Genomic DNA, 15,480 nt, shown 5'->3' on the forward strand with positions numbered 1-15,480 from the left:
TGTATGTCTCTGGTACCCACTGAGTCTGAACAGAGGTTTGTTTGTTTGTTTGTTTTTTAAAGAAAAACTGCATATGATATTTGTCTTTCACTACCTGGCTTACTTTGCTTAGTGTAATGCTATACCATATGATCTCACCTTTAACAGAAACCTAATCAACAAAACAAACAAATAAGCAAAATATAACCAAAGACACTGAAATAGAGAACAGGATGACAGTGACCAGAGGGGACAGGGGAGGAATATCAGGGGGAAAGGGGAAAGGTTTGCAGGAACAAGTATAAAGGACACATGGATAAAAACAAGGGCAAAGGTGGAAATGGGAGGGAGGTGGGGAGGGCGGGGGGCGGGGTGGGCTGGGATGGGAATAAAAGACAGAAAACTGTACTTGAACAACAATTAAAATTTAAAAAAGAGCTTAAAAAACCCCCTGCAATATGGGAACCCAGGCTGGTTGCCACAAAAGGAAAGCACCTCAGGGCATGGGTGCATTGGGAAGTGAGGGCCTCAGATAGTCATCAGGGTGGAGCCAGGAGAGATCTCCAGGCTAATGTAGCCTCAGATCTGGCTGGTGAGGGGAGAGCTCGACACACACACACAAATGACAACATGGCTGCTTGGGAGGAGGACTCAACAGAGGGACAGAGTTGAGGGATACAGGTTGGTAATATTCATGTATTAGTTAAAATCATAGTATAACTAAAAGGTAAAAGTTTTAAAGGTAGAGAGAATCTTATAAAAACAAAACTTGTGCCCACAATGCGTTGCAGAGAGTTTGTTGGTTTAAGAAGTGCCAACATAAGAAGTATTTACAGACCTGACCATAAAATGATGCAAGTCAAGTCTTTGTTCCTGCAATGAACTTGAGTCAAAAGAACAAAAAATATTTTGTTTGCTCAACTTTAAATTCTCTGAAAATGTGTTCATACCTGAGGGGAAAAGTTTCTGAAGTTGAATACCATGACCAACACTTTATTTCAGCTACCATTGTCCCCAGTTGTAGCTAAACAAGTTCTTGAGCGATATTAGAAAATGTAAGCAAATTTTAATTGTTAAAATTGGCCATAGTACATTTTAAAGTGTAGCAAGGGGAAATCTGTAAAATAAATTAATTTAAAATAGTCATTGAGTCTTATATTTGCAACTAAAGAAACCTGAAAATGTATCGTAGGGGTATTTCCTTCCCAAAGATCAGGGGGACACCCTTCTTGTTAATAGTCCCCTAGATCATTGATAGATACATTTTATAAGGCACAGAGACTAGAACCTGGAAAAATAGACATCAGTCTGAAGAATATTTCAATAGTGTCCCTTTTATTGTCAAGGTAATGTTAACTAATAATTGAATGCCATCCACACTGGTTTGTCAACTCCGTATTAATGAGGTGCTTTTGTGTGTATGTATGAGCTACTTCACATATCCCAAGAGAAAAAATAAATTTAAATAAGTCACTCCTCCTCTGAGCTCTGTCATCCAATCCTCACTCTTTTAGAAGAAACAGACTAAAGGAAGCTCTGGGAGGAGGTCATGTGGTGTATATAGCCTGCTCACTTCATGCCCCCTCACCAGTGACCTGCCTTCCTTTTCTATATCCAAAATAACTCAAAGTAATGACACCTGATTGTAACTTTTACTTTCACATTTAGGGTGCTGATAGGCAGACTTCTACTCTCCAATAGAAATACTATAAATTAGAAGCATCCAAAAGTGAGCATAACATAAATTAAGAAACACCAGCTGGAGAACATTTCATGCATTCATTCTCTCTTTATTTTGATCCTCTTTCCTTTTACAACTCTGGCAGATTATTTCTCTGGTACTGAATGGCCCAAATCTTGTAAAACTATGTGCTCTCAGATAGTATCTCTCAAATCCATTTTCTTTCCTGATGGAGAAAGGATAACTACAGGCAAATGGTCTAGAAATGTACTTACCTGCACATCAGGATTGTCCAAAGATCAACTGGTATACCTTCCAACTAACACTGGAATGACCTTCACAGTATTCTCCACTTGTGTTTGATTACTGAGCCTCTATGGGAAACTCTAGAAATTACTGGGCCAGAAAAAGAGTAGTACTCACTACTTTTGCAATGTCTCTTCACATTCTTGGCAGTCCTTGCACATAGAACCATTAACTCCTCTACTATAAAGTTTCTCCAATTTTTTTAGCTTTTGTTTCTGGAGACATTTAACAGAATATCATTTTTTCCCATACATTGTGACCTGTGCACTTTTTCTCCGTAGACTCTTTATAAACCCTTTTGTAAAGCTCTACATTCTCAGAAAGTGGTGTCAGCATTGAAGATGTCTAACATATCAGTTACTAAAATCACATTAGCTTTAAAGGAAATGAAATTACTTCTGCAACTGCAGAGTCTAAGATAAAAATTAAGTTTGTGATGACCTTGAGTTTAAAGCAAATTTATTTACACGGACACACACTGCCCCACTCCCTGTCATGGTTCTAATCTCATTCGTGACCCAGTTTGTGGCTCCCAACATTTTACGTTGCTGTAGGAAACTCATCCTTGAAACTGTTTAGCTTTCTTATGGTATACTTTATATAAAACCTTGGCTGCATGTGAGGCTTCTTATTTATCTTAATATCTCTTCAGCACCAGCATGTTTTAATTAAAATTTTCTGTTTGGCAGTTCAAGAATTTTGAGATAACAAGATATGCATAGTATTAAAGATAACCCATACAAAAAACCTTAGCTGATATTTACTTATTCCATTCCTACTTCACTTTTCATGGATTCTGATTGTGATTTGAAAGACAGATCCCAATCATTTGTAATTGTTTTCCATTTTAGGGAGGTTTGCATGTTATCCACTTTGATGGGGGACAATTAGTTTTAATAATGGGGTCAAATAAATTTGGAAGGTGTTCCACTTACTAATTACAAATCCTCCCCCCATTTAAAAAGCAAATGTGTTCAAGATACACACACAAAAATGAAACTAGACCATTTTCTCACACCACATACAAAAATAAACTCAAAATGGGTTAAAGACTTAAATATAAGACCTGAAGCCATAAAACTTCTAGAAGAAAACATAGGCAGTAAATTCTTTGACATCAGTCTTCCAACATTTTTTACATATGTCTCCTGGGGCACAGGCAATGAAAGCAAAAATAAACAAAGGTGACTACGTCACACTCAAAAGCTTCTGCATCATGATGTAAACCTTCAACAAAATGACAAGCCAACCTACTGAATGGCAGAAGATATTTGCAAATGATATATCTGATAAGGGGTTAAAATCCAACATATGTTAAGAATTCATACAACTCAATATAAAAATGCAAACAGTATGATTTAAAAATGGGCCAAGGACTTTAATAGACATTTTTCCAAAAAGGACATATGGATGGTCAACAGACACATGAAAAGGTGCTCAACACCACTGAGGGAAATGCACGTCAAAACCACAAAGAGATATGATCTCACACCTGTCAGAATTACTATTATAAAAAAAAAAACCAGCAAAGAATGAGTGTTGGTGAAAATGTGGAGAAAAGAGAGCCCTGGTGTACTGTGGGTGGGATTTTAAACTGGTGCAGCCATTGTGAAAAACAGTATGTAGATTACTCCAAAAATCAAAAATAGAGCTACCATATGATACAGCAACCCCAGTTCTGGCTATTTATCCAAAGAAATCCAAAACACTAGTTTGAAAAGATACATGCACCCCTAGGTTCGTTGCAGCATTACTTACCACAACCAAGCTATAGAAGCAATCTAGGTGTCCACTGATAGGTGAACAGGTAAAAATGATGTGATACACACACACACACACACACACACACACACACACACACATATGTGTGTGTATATGTATATATGTATATATATGTATATATGTATATATATGTATATGTATACGTGTATATATGTATATATACATATATGTGTGTGTGTATATATATATACATATATATAAACTATTATTCAGCCATAAAAAAGTGTGTTAATATGGATGGACCTAGAAGGTATTATGCTCAGTAAAATAAATTAGATAAATACAAATACCATGTGATTTCACTTATATGTGGAATGTAAAAATCAAATAACAAAATGAAGAAACAAGCTCATAGATACGTATGATACTGAGAAAAAACTGGTGGTTTAAAGATAGGAAGGATTTGGTGATGGGCAAAAGGTGAAGGGGAGTAAGAGGAGTGAACTGCCAATAACGCAATAAGTGACAGAGATGTAATGTACAGCACAGGAAATATAAATAATAATACCGTAATAACTACATGGTAATATGGCTACTAGACCTACTGTGGCATTCGCTTTGTAAGATATATTAACATTTGGTCACTATGTTGTTTACCTGAAAATAATATAATATCGTATGACAACAGTATCTTTTTTAATTTTTTAAAAGTAATTGTATCTGGAAGAAGTTGTGAACTGTGTTTTTATACCTTTTACCTCTCGCTTGAAGATCGGTTTAAACTCTAAAACAGTAGCAATGAGATATTTCAAGGACAAACCATGACAGTCAAATATCACCTAACTGACTTGTCCGAAGTAGTTCGTTCTCACGTCCCTTCACGCTGGTATTTTCATGGGATTCCGACTTCAGGGAGAATGACCACAGGTGCTCGAGTCCTCAGAACACACCGCGACCGCACTGTGACACAGTAGCCCTGCCGTGGCTTGTGTGTAAGGAAAGAACAGCCACAGCAGAATGCCTCACAAGTACATGTTTTCACTTCGCAGAAAAGATGACTCCACAGGCCGGGTGTCTTGCGGCTGAGCCCCCAACGCAGGAGGAGGAGCATCAGACGCGGAGAATGATGGCAAAGCGGTTGAAAATCATCAAGGAGCTGATACAGACGGAGAAGGACTATCTCAACGATCTAGATCTGTGCATTAAGGAAGTGGTCCAGCCCTTGAGAAATAAACAGGTAAAGGCGACTCTGAACCCCACCCCCATCCTAAATAGGACCAACTTCGTGAAATCAAAGCACCCGAGTGAGTCTGTCAGTGGCGGCACCTGCTGCACCGTGGGTGGGGGCACGGGCCCTTTCCCCTGGGTCCGAGTTTGCCGTGGCAGACAGAAGGCATCGTCAGACTCACACTTTCTGTGCCCGCGGAGGGACACCCAGAGTCCGTCCTTTTGGCCAAGGAAACTGTGTTCTAAAACATGGGGGATAAGAAATTCAAATTTTTGACACTTTGAAATTTCTGTGTGTTCTTTCCTGGATTCCTGTGTAACTGCTAACAACATGTGAACTCGTTTTCAGCGGTTTAGGAACAAAGCACTTAATTTGATTCAAAGATGATCAAGGATTCAGGCAAGAAAAATATGTTTTTCTTTTCCCTTATGTTGATAGCTTGGTTAAAGTTATCTCCATTTAGCTCAATTAAACTCATGACTATCAATATTGAAGTATTGTAAAATTCAACATAAAAATTAACCTGAAAGTAAGGTAAAAGTTTTCTCCTTGGTAGGGCTGGCCCCAGGCAAAACTTGAAGTACTTAAAAACTAGTCATTCTCCTCCTTTTTTAATTGAAGCTTTTCAAGGAATTTCTCATAGAGAATTAGAGTAAAGGTAAAGGATGCTCGATTCATACCTCCCTGTATACACACGTTCATGCGTGCACACTCCCACATACATATGAATATGGGCATTTTTGTCCACTCACCACGTATTTATGGAGTCTTGATTGGCACTGTTTCCAGCACTGGAGTTACAGTTTAGTAAAAAAAAAAAAAAAACCGAGTCTTGCCCTTGTGAGGTTTAGTTTCTAGTGGGGGAGGGGAAGAGTCAGACAATAAACAATAAAGAAAGAAAAAATTAAAAAATATTACATGGTGTTAAGTACAGCATAGAAAACTAGCACAGGGATGAGGGATAGAACATTAGAACAGCTGAGTGGTGTTTCCACTTCAAATAGAGTGGCAAATGCAGACCGTTCTAATGGGGGACATTTGAGCAAGGAAGTGAAGGAGGTAAAGGGCGTTCGAGGCAGAGGGGAGCTAGACAAGGAGGAGTGACAATCTCATCACAGGGTTGCGAGTGGTCCTCATACACAATTCAATGTACAAAACATAAACTAGAAAGGGAAGATTATCAGAAATTTCACTACTCTGAGATAATTGCCACTCTTTTAGACATTTTTACATAAATGTAATCTAAAGCACACACGTTATCTTGTAACACACTCGTTTCATTTAGCAATCGTGCATTTAGGATGCATACTTTTATGGCTACTCACACTTTTCAATGTCTTTCTACTGTTGCTGATGCTGAAACACACTACGTTTTGGGTGCTGTCACCTTCTGTCCTTAGAATAAATTCCTCAAAGTGGAATGGCTAGGTCAAAGAGATGCACAGTTAGGATTTTGATAAAAATTGCCAACTGACATCCAAAAAGTTGATACTATTTGAATTTTCATTCCCATTAACAGTGATTGAGAGGGCTGATTCTCTGCCTGCCCCTTGCAGCTGAGCATTACTGATTTTATAAACAATGAAGACCGGGTTCTTTTGATTTCCTCTGGAAAAATATCTTCTTATGTATTCATTAGCTGCTTCTATATTCAACCCTTATTCATAATCATGTCTTTTGTGCTTTACAGAAATTAGGGCTTGTCTTTTTCTTATTGTTTTACAAAACCTCTTTTTTATTAAGAATATTCTTTTCTACCCTACATGCTGCAACTAATTTTCTGTTTGTCTTTTGCCTTCTAAACTTGTTTAAGATTAAAAAGTAAAAACGTTGTTTAAGGTTTATTCATTTATTTTTGCATTGGGCATATTAATATGTACCCTTAATTATAAAAATATAGTTAGCCAGTTGTCCCAACATCAATTATCCAATCTTTCCCCAGGTACTTATAAAATCCAGAAGCACAGATTTTTTAACAAAAGTCTCTTCTCAGAAATGTTAAAAAAATTAGAGAGTAAAAATTAGGAAAAAACAGTATACATCAAGGTACTGGTGTATATAAAAGAACCTTTGGTATAAAAGTTGTATTTTGATTTAAGACAATGTACAGAAAAAGTGGCAAAACTGACTTGGGATTTCTCCTTCGTAGATAGTCATGTCCCGTTTTGCTCTCTCATGACCCTGTCTTAGGTATGTACTGTCAGTCAGGTCCCCTTCCACTTTGTCAGTATTCTCACTTAACCCTCGCACAGTTCTCAAGTTAGAAGGTAACTGACGACGTCCTGAATTTAGAAATTTCTTATGAATTCTATAACAGTAATAATAACATTTATAGTCATGATAAATATCTGCTTTCTAGTTTCATTGCTAAGTACGTAAAATCATTTTCATGTGTTTTCTTTTATTTAATATAAACTAGCTGCATCTGATGTAACCTCTTCTCTGGCAAATATTAATGGTGATCCACAACATTTTCATTTACACATCTCTTCAAATGGTAATTTTATCTGTACATGGCATCATGGCCTACCACCATCCACCCTCCCTGTGGTGCATTCCCACCAGTCACTCCTATTCTTTGAGAAGTTTAGAACATAGCCCACTGTTCCCATCTCTTCCCTTCTCTCCTTCTCCCCTCCTCTTCCCATCCTTCCCTCATCTCTCTCTCTCTCTCTCTCTCCATAATTCAGACATAAATTTTAGTTGATTGTAATCTTTAGGCAGGTGGTCCCCACAGCCTCCTTGTCTCTCTGTCAGGTTCTTGCCTTATTCATGTCCAGCCACCTTTCCTCAAACCCGTCCCAGCCACTCACTCCAGGGCCACCCTCTCAAACTGCCATCACCAGTAACTTCACCTTCTCAAAACCAGAATTCCAGGCTTACTGGTCCCCCATAGCCTCCCTTTCAGCCCACTGCCACTGGAACTGTCTCCAAAAATTATTTGATGTCACCAGAACCTCCAAGCCATTGACCTCACCCCCACTTTTCACTGTTCATCCAGCCCACACCTGGTTTAATTTCCACAAGTCCATTAAAATCAGTCCTGGAAGATGAATCCAATACCTTTTTCTCTCTCTCTTTCCATGTACTTGCCTAAAAATGCTTACCTTTGATGAAATCCAATTTTCTGCCCACTTTACACCATTATCCTGGTGTCTGAACAAATCTCTTTTAAAATTCAAGGCCATTTTCTTCAAGTGGGGCCCTTGGTGATGTCTCTGAAGGGATTCTCTCACATCTTCTTTCTCCTCACACCTCACTTTCTTTTATTTCCTAACTCTCAGCTAACAGCCTTTCCCACCCTTTTACTGAGAAAAATAAAATGCACACACTCTTGACTCCAAACCTGCCAACCTACCTGAATCTCTACCCCTGCAACCTGGCTAATGGTTCCCGCTTCTACTACCTCTCTCCTAACAAACTCATTGGATTTAGCCACAGACTTACTCAAGGTTTTGCTTCCTGTCAATGGCCTTCCTATTGGATCATGTTCATCTTTGTTATCTGATATCTAAAAAAGCCAAAAACAGAAACAAAAATAATTATCTATATTCTGTCTTATTGCTCTCTTTTAAACTTGTATATAAAACATTTAATATGTATAAAAGCATATGTGAGTAAGAAACGTTTCAAAGTAATATTTTACCAAAAATGTATTCCTGTGAGGAGTTAATGATCAGTATAAAGAAGATTAAGTATACAAGAAAATGTTTTCCTTTGAATTCATAATCCATTTTTGTATCGAATAAAATAAGAAGTTTATTCAGTATAAAAGTGTTTTCAATTTCACGTACTACACAGGTGAGTTAAACTGGCCCCATCAGAGTAAATGCCATTGCTGAGCTGTACTCTTACATAGGCTAACTTTTGTTTTTGTTGTTTTTCTTCTTTTTTGTTTCCTGTGTAACTCTTATAAGCAATCCTCAGAATTGGGGTTTCAGACCTGATGCAGACTCCAGCTCGTGGGGTCCTCGACCATGTGCATGAGACATGACAAATTCACACGGACTACCATGTCCTGTGGAGGAAAAGGGATGGCGTGGTTTCTCTCTCAAGAGGACCTTTGGCCTTTGACTTGACGGGCCTTTATTGCTTTTCTGGGCACATTACATGATTGTTCTCATTTACTATGCACAAGTTCACTTTAGGTGGTTACCTTCTACAGAAAACAAAGGAGAGGATGCCACTGATCACATCACAGAAGAAGGATATTTGCAAATGCAAAGGAAAAGTGGTTGAACTGGTTACACTCATCCTTGGTTTAGCATAGATTTTAGGAGGTTAATTTAAAGATATGCAGTAAATGTTTGCTGCCTCATTTCAGGGTGAGGGAGTTTTAGCAAAAAGCAAGTCTCAAAGCGGCCCAGATACAGTGCAGGCCTGATTCCCCACAGGAGAACCTATCTGTGGGTGTGGGTCCTGTGCATCTCCGAGTGGGAGCCCACTCGGAGATGCACAGGACCCATGCCACGCAGAATCGTCTCCTATACAGACCATGTAAAATATAATGTTTCCGGTATGATGCCAGATAGTTTAGCTTTTGTTCTCAGTGTTTTGAAGTACAGACAGTTCTCAGAATCCTAACTCATATTTCCTGTGTTATTATATTAATCTTGTTTATAGCTTGTTGATTTTTCATGTCTGGCACTTCTTTTCGCCTGGTTGTCTCCCAGTACTCTGCCCTCCTCCTCCCAGCAGCAGTTGCAGTCTAGTAGCCAGTTAGTGCCCACCATCACTTAAATAACAATTGTTTTAAGGTTTCTCAGATTTCTCAAGTCAGATCCAATTTTTTCCCACTTCTTAATGCTCTTAACCTTTGACTAGGTAAATAAATGTTCAGGAACTTATGTACCTATTATAAACATTTATATGAGTGCTGAGGTAGTTAATTGATGCCACCAGAACATTAGCTTTGCCACCTTTAACATGTTCATTACCTCCTTCATGTCCTCATTTCCCTCCTAACTATTTAAATACCATGGTCTTTGCACACAAGTCACCTGTCATCAGTTAGTGTCAACACATGAATTAACACATGCGGTTCTCACATAACCACGGGAACAATCTGCAAGTCAAGCTTAGCCAAACCTGAGACAACCTAAGTGAATATTTGCTGGGCTAGGAGAGGCTTGGGAAGTCATCTGATCCATGCCTTTCTCGGCACACGTCTTTCCTGCTGCTGAGAGACTAGCTGGCTCCATTGTGCTGCCTCCAAGTCTTTTCACTCCCAGAGGGAACAAGTCAGTTCCTAGAAGTGAAAGTTGAAAGAAGGAAGTTGAAAGCTGAGAAAAGCGCTGGGCTTATCTGAGCCCACATGAATGAACCAGTGTACAAATAAGTGTCCAGCCCCAGCATTTGCCTGATAACTGTGCTGTCATAAACCTTGATCTTAACTTCAAGGCTTTTCTACAAACCAAACTTCACCTAAATGACAGCAGAGCCAAACTCAGCACTTACATCATCTTTAATAGCAGCATTGTGAGATGTTGTGCAAAGAAGGCAAAAAGTTTTCCACAGCATTCTGTGTTGAAACATTTAGTGGGAAAATGAGTTCTAGTTATTTATTATCCAAACAGAGCAATAAGAGACACTACGTTTTTGGCAGTAAGTCAAAATAAATAAAAACCATATCAATCTAATCTAGCAATGGAAAAGGGTTTTATGTATAAGGAAAGGACCGAAAGCTGACTGAAAAAAATAGAGGAATTTATATGTTTTTTTCTGTTTAAAAATTATTTCTTTTTAACTTATGAAATTCACATAACATGAAAGTACCAAAGGTCTTGAGGAGATCGTAGCATCTCACAGCCACCCAGTTCCCTTCTCCGATGGCAGACACCGCTCCAGCTCCCGTACAGCCTTCCCAGGGGGCTCCACTTGGAAGCATGTATGTTTGAATGTACATTTGGTAGATTTTTATTTAGATAGTAAAATTATATACATATGTTTATTTTGGATTTGCTCATGTTTGGTCTGTGCAATACAGTTGACATTTTGTGTTTGCCAATAAAAAGGGCAAAAATGATCTCTGACTTTGTGCCAGCAAGAATTCAATAGAAATTTTCCATTTATTTTAGATAAGCTGTAAGGCAACAATTTTGTAAATAAGTTTAATTAGAAAAATCTATAGAAGAAAAGAATCACTTGTGGGAGGAACTCTGTCCAGCAGCATGCTCCTCCCGTCCACCTCGGATAGTACACCACACAGTCTTGCTGCTTCCATGGGAAAGGGGGAGGCGATTCCCTCTAGTGGAGAATGCCTAAGCCCATCTCCCAAATGGCTTTGAGGGGATAGGTATGTGTAGGTGTATACATCATACATGCATAGTCCATCAATCTATATCAAAAAGGCTACAGTCATACAAAAATAGGTATTATCTATAGATGACAATTGAAGGAACGCAGAGATCTGTCATAGGTCAGGGTCTGTTAGTCATGCTGATGCCAGAGGGTCTTTAAGAAGAGTTGCATGAGATAAGGAGTTTACTCCTTATGCCTTGAACTTAAACATTCGTTTTATGTCACCAGGGCTACACAAAACAAAGAGCAGGCTTCTGCATTGTACTGAGAACCTATAGGCCTACAATGTACATTTCAGGCCTGATTCCCTCGGTGTTAGAGTCAAATCATGTCTGCCACCTGTGTTTTTATCTGGTTTTCCAGGGACACTTACTAGTCCCTTTCAGGGCTTGCTCTCTCGGGGCTACAGTCTCAGAAACCACAGAGAGTGGTCCCCAATAATCACTAGCTTTACCACTCCAAAACGAATGCTGTAAATAATTTGTGTTTTTTGTCTAGGCATATACACACCCAAGTATTTTGTGAAATTGGAATCATACCAAATATACCATTATGAAACCTTTTTTCTCTAAAAAATATATTTGTGTTTCATTTTTAACCATAGACAACAAATATTAATTTAAATGGAAAAATATTTTCTTTATTTTTATCCTTTCCCCCAGGACATTTTTTTCATTGATTTGCGAGGGAAACATTGATGCAAAAGAGAAGCATCAATTGGTTGCTTCCTGTATGCACCTGGACCAGGGATCGTACTTGCCCGGATGGGGAATCAAACCCACAATCTAGGCATGTTCCCTGACCGGGAATCAAACCTGCAACCTTCCGGTTATGGAATGACACTCCAACCACTGGAACCATACCAGCCAGGTGGAAAAATATTTTGGGAAAAATATTTTCTTTTATTTACTGAAAGATCATAAATTTGAGGAGAACAGTATTACTGCTCTCTCTGAATGCAAAGCCCCCACATGGAAAACAGCGCCCACCAGTGTTATTGTGCAAGTTCAGGTCAGCGGTGAGGTGTTTCAGTGTCACGATGGCAAGGACAATGTCTAGCAACTGTTCCCACACATGTGGCAGTACCATGTCAGACAGCACACGGTACTGACATCCTACCACACTTCTTGCTCAGGGTCCAGAATGTGTGAGGCCTGCCTGGGAATAGGGGAACTTGAAGGAGAGGGAATTAAAGGGACAAACTCTTTTTTCAAAGGGAGAAAAGTGGGTCACAGAGCCCAGGGCATGCAACTTCCACCCTCACCACCCCCCGCCCAAACTGAGTGGAGTTGCTGTGGCTTTAAACTGTCCTATCAACCTCAGTAGAGAGGAGGACGGTGTAAATGCATTATAATAATGAAACCAGTGTTCAAATACTGTAATACCATGAAATCTGCATATCACTCAAAGATGGCCATGCCCCATTTATATGTGGGTTTTTTCTATAAATATGCAGTTGGTCCTCCATATACTTGGGTTTTACATCTGCAAATTCAACCAATCACAGATCAAAAACGGTATTTTCTTTTTTAAATTAAATTTATAGGGATGACATGGGCTAATTAAATTATGTAGGTTTCAGGTGTACATTTCTATGATACATCATTTGTATTGCATTTGTGTCTACCACCCAAAGTCAAATCTTCTTCAGTCATATATATCTGAACCCCCTTACCCTTGACTACTCCCCCATCGTCCTTCCCTCTGGTAATTACCATACTGTTATCTGTGTCTATCACTTTTTGTTTGCTTGTTTTTCTTGTTTGTTTATTATTGCTTTCAGTTTTATATCCCATAACCAAACGCAGGTCCAGCTGCCTGTGACTATGAAAACTGACACTCGGGAGGCAGGTGTTGATGTAAAGGAAAGTGGTTTATTCATATGCTGGCCATATGGAAGATGGGAGACTCTTGTCTCAAAGGCCATCTTAGCATCTCAGTGGAGGAAGAGGTTTTTATAAGGAGGGAGGGTGGAATCAGAACAAAAAGATCAAGGGAGGAAGTTGAACAGTTCTCTACATGCAGACAAGCACGGTCCATTCCGACTAGGCAAGTGATGGGCCGGTGTGCGTCATCCTGGTTTAGTCTTCCTGCCTTAGGCATCCTGGCTTCACGTCGTCCTGGTTCCACAGCTGAAGGTCAGCAACTCTCCAGGATCTGGGATGCTTAAAGGTTGGAGTCTGTGTTTGTTGAAGTTAGTTCCTAGGATTCTGATACAAATATGCTGTTTATCTACAAGCTACATATTAGTCAGAGTCAACACTTAGACAAACAGTGTCAAAAGAATGATGGGGTGGGTTACAATTTCCCACTGTTAAAATTCCCACTGTTACAATCTCACCTATGAGTGAAATCATATGGTTCTTGACTTTTTCTGACTTATTTCGCTTAGCATGATATTCTCAGGACCCACCCATGATGGCAGTATGTCACCTTTTCTTATGACTGAATAGTGTTCCAGTGAATGATTTTTATATCCCTTTGGAGTTTTTTGTGTTTCAGTTTCCACCCTCCTCAGCACAGCGAGCCCACTGCTGTCCTGTATAAAGTGACTGTAGCTTCAGCACACCTTCAGGGAATTTCTCAGTCTTTCATTTCCTGCCCTCTCTGGTTGGGAGTTTCCTTGTCTGTACTGAACCTCAAAGCTGGCTTCTCTGTCAGTATCCTTCCGCTGGTTGCCCTGCTGTGCGGAGGCGCCCTCAGCAGTCAGTGCCCAGCAGCTGTGCAGCAGCTGGATTGCCGGCTTGGCTCTCGAGCTGAGTTTTGCTCCTTGGACACACTCTCTGAATTATTCTCAGTTCTGTCTGAATCTCCTGTCCCAGCCCAGTATGTAGGCTCTCATTTCTCCATAAGAGAAATTCAGACTGGAAATGTAATGAAGTTTTGTTACTTTCACTGAAAAAAGAACAGAATTACAGTTACAAAATTTCACTGAAATACAAGATAAAAGAACCAAGACAGAAATATTACATCTAGCAATTAAATACAGTATTAAAATACACCTACTCTTTTAAAATACATCTAGTATTAAAATACACCTAGCTTTCATATAGAAAGATACATAAATGGATTGATAAATAAATTCAACTTCTCAAAGCTATTTACTAAAACTTTGCCTGCATAACAAATGGAGAAAAACATGGGTGATCAAATACCTCCTGTCATGAATTTTAAAGTGTCAGAGAAAGCCTCTTGTCAAAATTGTCTTCTCTAACTATCACTGTCACTAAAAAGCCTTTTCCTGTTATCAGAAACAATAGTCATTCATTTTTGCATAATAAACAACTATGCAATTTTTCTTTTTTTTTTCTACCATCCAGCCACACTTTTTTAAAGACTTTACTTTTTTAACGGACTTACAGGTTCACTGTCAAGTTGAGAGGGAAGGTGCAGAGATTTCCCATACACTCCTTGGCCCTCCCTGTACCTGCATAGTGTCCCCCATTACCATTGTCTCCACCAGAGGGCTAAGTTTGTTTACAGCTGATGAGCCTGCATTGACACATCACTGTCGTCCAAGGTCCATAGCTCATTTCCTTTTAGTGCTAAAGAATATCCTACTGTCTGGATGCACCACAGTTTATTCATCCTTCACCTAATGGAGGATATCATGGCAGTTACAAAGAAAGCTGCTATAAACATCCACTTGCAGGTTTTTGTGGACATAAGTATTCAGTACATGAAGGTAAAAAGCAAGGAACACATTTGCTGGATCGTATGGTAAGAGTATGTTTAGTTTTTAAGAAGCTGTCAAACTGTCTTCCAAAGTGGCTGTATCATTTTGTATGCCCACCAGCCAGGAATGAGAGTTCTTGTTACTCCACAACCTCACCAGCATTTGGTGTTGCCAGTGTTCTGGATTTTGGACATTCTGAGTATATTGGTATTTTAAAGTTATTTTAATTTGCATTTCTCTCATGGAATTTGATGTGGGACGTCTTTTCATATGTTTATTTGCAATCTGTATAACTTATTTAGTGAGGCGTCTGTTAAAGTTGTTAGCCACTTGTTTGTGTTCTTACTGTTGAACTTCAAGAGTTCTTTGGATAACAGTCCTTTATCGGATGTATATTTTGCAAATATTTTCTCCCAATCTGTGCTTTGTATTCTCATTCTGTTGACAGTGTCTTCCATAGAGAAGTTTTTACTTTTAATAAAGTCCTAGTTATTAATCATTTATTTAAGCATCATGTTTTTGGTGTTGTATAAAGAAAGTCATTGCTATAAGCAAGGTCATCAAGGTCTTCATGCTATCTTCTAGAAT

The 15,480-nt window shown here is 39.0% G+C and overlaps 1 protein-coding gene across 2 annotated transcripts in view; it reads left to right on the forward strand.

Annotated features, from left to right (window-relative positions):
- ARHGEF38 (Rho guanine nucleotide exchange factor 38) overlaps positions 1–15,480 on the forward strand; it is a 130,835-nt gene that overhangs the window by 39,085 nt on the left and 76,270 nt on the right. For both annotated transcript variants that reach the window (XM_045820334.1, XM_045820335.1), the window contains exon 2: positions 4,738–4,925. In XM_045820334.1, coding sequence (XP_045676290.1) covers positions 4,738–4,925 — 188 coding nt within the window. The remainder of the gene's footprint in view (positions 1–4,737; positions 4,926–15,480) is intronic.

This window comes from Phyllostomus hastatus, unplaced genomic scaffold, assembly GCF_019186645.2.
Source record: "Phyllostomus hastatus isolate PE091 unplaced genomic scaffold, TTU_PhHast_1.1 phas_scaffold_39, whole genome shotgun sequence".
NCBI classification, from domain to species: Eukaryota; Metazoa; Chordata; class Mammalia; order Chiroptera; family Phyllostomidae; genus Phyllostomus; species Phyllostomus hastatus.